Raw genomic sequence first — 7,187 nt, forward strand, 5'->3', positions numbered from 1 at the left:
TAGCCGCCTGAAATATTTTGAAAGAGAGATAATCATCTATTTTAAGTTATTCAACTAACCAAATAGCATCGATGGCTAGGACCAAAGCAAATCTTCTACCTCTACAGTTTGGGGTGCTGCAATACCTTAACAACTACTCCATGGTAGTTTTTTTAGCACTCTCTGCAACCTTTTTCCTTCTAACCCAAGGTGGTGATGAAACACCCTACTCTGTCACTAGCTATAGTAAAAAAAAGCTCATTGGGTTTGCCAGAAATGAGATTTCGCACCGTGCTTCGTTTGTTCCTTGTTTCTTTTTTTTTAGCAAAACTTGCACTCTCGTGTGCTTTGCAAAGCAATGTGACACACCACAGGGCCTTGCGAACTTTGGGCAGCGGAGCTACCAATCTAAGGACCATTCAACACAGGCCCAAGGCCATCAAATTCACACTCACACGTAGTAGCAGCCTTCGCTCTTTCACGTGCCCTAAACCCTGCGTTTAGGCCCAACTCGCCGACGGAGGAGCACCACCACCTTTCAGACGGACGCACGCTCTCCATGGGACACCCCGAAGCAGCGGACTGCACCGCGCGCCCGTCCTCGGATGCCGAATGGGAAGTGCAACTGAAATTCGCAATTCATTTCGCAAAATACTCAGCGCACAGCCAGCCCGCCGCCTGGCTACGGACAGATTGGAAGAATTAATTGCTTCCAACCCGATCCCGACGGCGGAGGCCGGCGCACCCCCAGAAACCCCTGTCCATCTCGCCCTCCGTCGCTATAAATCCTTGTCCCGTCGCAATCCCTCTCCACACCTACTCCTCACTCCTCCTAGTCAAATCTTTCTACTCGGCTGCGCTAACCTAGGGTTTAGTCCGCCTGCCAGCAGCTAGCGATGGAGGGGGAGAGCCACGCCGCCGCCAACGCCTTCAACGGCGCCCTGACCCGCCGCTCGGGGGAGGACGTCATCGTCCTGTCCTCGGCGACGGCGAGGCCGCCGCGGTCGGTGGAGGCGGTGGTGCTGGTGGACGCGGAGGGGGAGGGGCAGGGGCAGGGGCCGCACATGGAGATGGAGGCGCCGCCGGAGAGGCTCTACTTCAAGACAAGACTCTGCGACAAGTACGAGGCCACCGGCCGATGCATGTACGAGGACGCTTGCACCTTCGCGCACGGCCGCGCCGAGCTTCGCCCGCCGGTCCCCTCTGTCGGCGGCTTCACCGTCGCCGGCGGCGGCAGGGTTGTCAACGGCGGCGGCAAGGTGTGCTTCAACTTCAGGGACACGGGCACCTGCCATTTCGCGGACAGGTGCGCCTTCCCCCACGCTGCGCCATCAGGTACGCCCGCTCCCTAAGCTACCCACCTAGATCGCGCACGTGTGCATGGCTGATGGGGTCCGGATCTCACGAAACATGCCCTCGATTTTCTTGTCCAGGTCATGCGATTCGCCTCATCGGGGACCAGAAGGTGCTGACATCCCCGGGGCCGCGCTACGCCGCCCCGGGCACCGCCAGGGCGTACCCATACCCGCCGGTGATTCCCCCGGCCGCGCGTGATCGTCTTGCCCAGATGACCGAGGAGAACGGGGGCAAAAAGCCCAACAGGCTGATGCTCATGAGCAACCGGAAGATCAGCGGGATCTACAGCGACTTGCTGCCGGAGCAGGAGAAGGAGTGAGAGTGAGACCGATCGATCAGCCGTCCACCCACCATGGTCGCGTACCCAGTAGTAGATGATTGACATTGCTGATACATAGCAACAAAACAAAAAAGGGACGGGCTGATCTTGTCTGAAAGTGAATAACTTTACCATGGTGGTATTTATCTGTGTTGTATAATTCCAACTGTTGTACTGCATGCAAATCCTATGTACTGTAATTCGTATGAATAAACCAGCGTCGTTGTTTGTTTATCTATCCCCATATTATATCATCATCTTTTTTTTATCACTGTTGTTGCCATTTGTCTGTGTTCTCGGTGGGCTTTCACGGCCCATTGGGCCCCCGTTTCTCTCTCAATGGCTTACAGTACTACAGAGAGACGGGACTGAGACGAGAGATATGCGGATCTGTTCATCTGCAGGGGGCTGACGGGGAAGAAGAGGCATGGGATCTGGATCAGGAGCCGTGCTGGTGCTTGTGGCAGCATGTCTAGCGATTGCCCCGCCCTGCGCTCTGGCTTCTTCTCGCAAGTAAGCTCCTCTTCCTCTTCATCCATCTGATGTGCCTGTGAGGATCTCTGGTTGGATTTGGGTAACCAGGCCCCAGAATGCCAGGATGTGTTTCTATTTCGGGATGAACCGTGTCTGCCCGCTTTGATTCAGTTTCTAGGATTGGATCTTTGTTGAGTTATGCTTTGATTTGTTCAGTAGTTGATGTGGGTAGCTTAGTTTCTGCAATAGTAAATGCAGGGTCAACAACCCATGAAGTCTTGATCTCAGTCTTGCGTCAGCAGTAGCAGTGACTGGTTGTGTTAATGGGTGAGATGGTCAACTGACATTAGGTTGGTTGTTGGCCTGAAACTTGAGCGAAAGATGATAATGCAGTTTACATCATAGTAGAGTGCCAGTTTAACATCAGGTACAGAAAAGGGCAAGTCAATTATAATGAGAAAGTATTACAAACTTTTCTCGGACACAGCGGTCGAACACTGGTGATGGGCTGGCTGTGCACCCACGCACGTGTGCCTCTATCGAACTGACACCAGGTTACTTGTTGGCTTGAAGCTTGAGTGAAATACTTTGATGATCACACAGTTTACGTTGTCAATTTAGTCTTGTCAATTGCCACTGAAGTAGAATGCAAATTTAGCATCAGCTACAGAAAGAGCTAAGTCAATTATAGTGAGAAAGTAAATTACCTTTTTTCCTCGAAGGCGCGCCAAATGTTTGTGCCTTTTTAAATTAGAAATAACCATGAGGTGCACCCTGCGGAGCACAGGGCTCGAACGCGGGTAATAGGCTGAGCGTGCACCCGCACACCTGCTTCTAGCCAACTGGTCGACGCCCAGTTCCCGAAAGTAAATTACAATTATATGATGTTCCCTTCATGGAAGATATTAATGCGCAATCCAATTATTACCCTTTTCAGGTTTGGTCTGGATATTGCGCAACCAAAATTGCTGAACTCCACAAAAGGTTCATTTACTCCAAGCTCACATGTTGATTTTGACACTTCAAAATCAAAGTGACTCTCGTGGCACTCCTTTGATTTTCCTCTGTACTATCAGTTAAGCGTTTGTTACCATGAATTTGTTGTGCATTTTCTATAATAAGAAAATTGTGTGGCGCATGAAAGATCTTCTGTACTTATAGTTGCGTATGTACTCAGATGCTCATTTCTTTTTATGTGGACAAATCCCAAGTTTCTTACCTTAATTTAGGGTCTTCTTGTATGAAGGTTTTCTCTCTCACATGGAGTGTGACCACTCAGTCCTTGCATTCAGGTTATTTATAAAAAAGGGCTTGCATCATGTTATTGAAGGTCATGTTTTCATTCTTTCAGCCACGTGGTAAGATAGGGTCATACCATAACAATATTGATGCAGGCCTCCTATTTCGCCTGGCTGATAGCAAGGTGAGCATACATACTGCTTTCATGATATTTTCCAGAATAATATTGATGCAGGCCTCCTATTTCGCCTGGCTGATAGCAAGGTGAGCATACATACTGCTTTCATGACTGGCTCTTTTCTAACCATGCAGAAAATGTAGACAGAGAAAAATAAAATTAAACAGACCTTGAATCCCTCTATTTAACAATCTTCTACCATATCATCTGTAAGTTAATGCTTAGATGTGTGTTACCTGTGTGAATAAACAGATATGTAACTAAATGAGGTCAGAGTTATTGTTTTTCTTGATATTGCAATCTGTGAAGAAAGTGCACATTCTTTTTGATATATAGTAGTAGATGTTAAAACTTTATAAATTGAGGTATATCAAATTAGGTTCTACTACTACTAAGCCCTGGACTGTTCTACTTCTAAAAATTGATGTTTTGTACTCCTTTTGAAGGACATAGTTGTTTCGGAGATTGAAGATAGGATATCATTATGGAGTTTTATTCCAAAAGGTATCGTTTGTTCCTTGCAATTACTCTTTTGTAATTCCGTGTAACCTTGCTTGCTAGATGTCTGGCTGTTGACACATTCTTAGTGGTCTCAGAGCATGGGGAGAGCATGCAGATTTTGAAGTATGGAGCAAACAAAAGTGACCCTAAAAATCAAGAAACTCAATTGAGCAGTGGTGCCAATAGGCTTGTGACCATTTTGATGTACCTTTCTGATATCAAGCAAGGTGGTGAAACTGTTTTCCCGAGATCCGAGGTAATGACATTATCACAGTCTTACTTGTGAGAAGAAGTCCTTATCATTTTCAAACAAAAGAAGTGCTTATCAAAATGACTAGTCACACTGACATTTGTATGTACTTTCCTTGACTGAAAAGTGAAAAGGAGATAATAATCTGTATATAATATATGTGCGCTGCTGAAGGATACTCAAGCCAAGGAAGGGACACCTTCCGATTGTGCTGGTTACGCAGTTAAACCTGTCAAGGGCAACGCGATTCTGCTGTTCAATTCAAGGCCTGACGGAATCGCCGACAAGGACAGCCAGTATGAGGCCTGTTCTGTCCTTGAAGGGGAGAAATGGCTCGCCATAAAACATATGCATGCCAGCAAGATTGATAAATCAAAACGTTCGCCGGCATCCGAGGATGATGGTTGCACCATGAAGATGGTAACTGTGTCAGTTGGGCCGCTGCCGGCGAATGCAACAAGAATCCAGTGTTTATGATTGGAAGTCCAGACTACTATGGCACTGGCAGGAAGAGCTGCCATGCGTGCTAGATGTTTTTTTTTTTTGTTTTCGTGCATTGCCCTTAGGGATGTCTCTTGGCATTTTCGTTGTTTAATACAGGCATTGGTGTTGTAAGTGGAGAATGATTCAGCAAATTGTGCACTTCCCACAGATAACCTTTACTGTTGTCAGGAAATGTAGTACATAGGTATTGGATTGGCTGCTCTTATAAAGTTATGGAAATTAATTCTGACCTCATTTTGTTCTGTCAGACAATGCCTGCATGCATAATCGCACTTGTCTGCATCTTTGCATTCCAGCAACTTTCTGGGTACATAGATAATTTTGGGCCTAACATGTTTTTGACTTGAACATTTCTAACGTGTGTGGGCTCTTATATGATCATATATATCATAAGAATACTCGTCTAACATTATAGGGCAAATAACACTTAAAAGTAGCTGGTTTTTCCCCTGCATATACAAGCTATCGGTTTTATTTAGTTTTGCAATGGTGAACTTTGGCTCTTGCGTAGCATAGAACAGTTGGCTGTTGGAAGTATGGTTGCAGGAATCATCATGCTACACAGCAAAGTCTATTGATATAAACTGGAGTACAGTCTACTACTGTATTTGCTACCTACTTTTTCAGGTAATATATAATAAATTTTGTTATTGGATGATAATGTCATTGTAGTATAGTGGTAAGTATTCCTGCCTGTCACGCGGGTGACCCGGGTTCGATCCCCTTCTTTGTATTCCTTTGGTCATGATGAAGAGTTGAACCTTCTAAAGCTGGCATCGTTTACAAGATTTATTTTCTGACCCCCTTCTTTGTATTCCTTTGGTCACTGACCCACTGACCGCTGAAATTACTTCCATGGATTATTATCTGACCCCCTTCTTTGTATTCCTTTGGTCATGAAGTGTTGAGCCTTCTTTTTTTTTCTTTGAGGGGAAAACTATTGAACCTGCTAAAGCTGGCATCGTTTACAAGATGCCCCACGACTCTCGAGCAAATGAATCCATCGCTGGGAGAGTCAGCCCCCAGCGGATACGCCTGTAAATTTTTAGGTGTATAACAACTACTTATTCAAGCAAGTTCAACGGAATCGTTACAATACCATATGGTTGAAAGAACCACACATGCCTGCCAAAGCCTATACTATCGGCCTCAAAGTTTCTAGACCTTCTCTCGTGTATAAATTTACACTCCAAAAACTCTCCAGAAGTAGCTCGAATTTCTTGAATAATAGCTGCATGTTTCCCACCTTGGTTTGCTTCAATCTCCTTGACCAGCGTGGCGCTGTGCGAAGAAATAATCACCTGAGTGATATTCAAATCAGGTGCTAATGCTAGAGGCTCGCAGCAAGCCATTCTAAAGTTGATACATCTATCACCCATAAAAGTAATTGATGAAGAGCCCAAGTAGTTACCGAGATGATCCTGAAAAATCGCAGTCGCTGCTCCTCTATCTCCATATCTCCCCACCGCGATGTTTGCATTAGCTTTCATTGTTTCAACTGGTGGTCTAATCCACAGTTCTCGTAGCTCGAGCTGGCCATGGATGGACTTGTTGATTGTAGGAGTGTTTATAAACGTATGAGTGGACCTTGGTGATTGAAATTCCTACTCATATATAGCTTTCCTACATGCATACCACACTGCCCATAAGGTTACTATCATCTCTTTGAAATCCTCCCACTGCAACGAATCATGCATAGTGGCTAGCCATAGTTTTGCATTTTAATCCTTGTCATTATCATATATTCCACCATATCATCCTTGCTAGGGCCCAAACTGACCTGAACATAGAACATTCGACTAGCGCATGCTTCCATGAATTACACATGCCAGATAAAGGACAATACGGAGTGTCAGCTATGCTCCTGTGATTCAAAACATCCAAGGTATGAATTAGTTCGTGCTAGACGCCACAAGAACACTTTATGTTTTGCAGGAACCGAGGCTCCCACATATCAGACCATTCTTTCAAAGCTGACACATGGTGTGAAGAACCCCCACTGCCTTCTAGCCAACCATATCTTGAGATTTTCATATTTATCAACATAAGCGGAACGAACTGGAAAACATCCATTTTTCTCAAAAGCCCACGGCCAAAATCCATCAGTAAAAGAATGTATTTCTCACCCGTTCTTCCCTCCATGTGGCCATAATCTCATCAATGAGGTCCAAACAATAAAGTCATTATTATTGGGTGCTGGTATAGGCCTCATAGAATTTTTCCCTTGGTAACAAGTTATGATTCCAAATTTCTGTGCTGGTTCCATCACCAATCGTCCTAATAAGGCCTTGGACTATAACATCCCTTCCTTCAATAATTGATCTCCAAATCTATGAAGGATGAGAGCCCAAAGTTACATTTAAAATAGAGGTGTCGGGAAAATAAAC

At 45.4% G+C, this 7,187-nt stretch overlaps 1 protein-coding gene across 5 annotated transcripts; it reads left to right on the forward strand.

The window, feature by feature from the left end:
* Positions 1-1,953: 1,953 nt before the first annotated feature.
* LOC123069093 (probable prolyl 4-hydroxylase 7) lies at positions 1,954-5,047 on the forward strand. 5 transcript variants are annotated; one of them, XM_044491844.1, is made up of 6 exons: positions 2,013-2,167; positions 3,066-3,203; positions 3,375-3,551; positions 3,992-4,049; positions 4,133-4,302; positions 4,471-5,047. In XM_044491844.1, the coding sequence occupies exons 3-6, from the start codon at positions 3,447-3,449 to the stop codon at positions 4,771-4,773; spliced, it is 636 nt and encodes a 211-aa protein (XP_044347779.1). In that variant the 5' UTR covers positions 2,013-2,167; positions 3,066-3,203; positions 3,375-3,446; the 3' UTR covers positions 4,774-5,047. The 5 variants fall into 5 exon arrangements, 4 of the variants coding, with proteins under 4 accessions (XP_044347778.1, XP_044347781.1, XP_044347779.1 ...); XM_044491845.1 differs by having other exon boundaries at positions 3,066-3,112; XM_044491843.1 differs by having other exon boundaries at positions 1,954-2,167; positions 3,066-3,551.
* Positions 5,048-7,187: the final 2,140 nt, after the last annotated feature.

This window comes from Triticum aestivum, chromosome 3B, assembly GCF_018294505.1.
Source record: "Triticum aestivum cultivar Chinese Spring chromosome 3B, IWGSC CS RefSeq v2.1, whole genome shotgun sequence".
NCBI lineage: Eukaryota > Viridiplantae > Streptophyta > Magnoliopsida > Poales > Poaceae > Triticum > Triticum aestivum.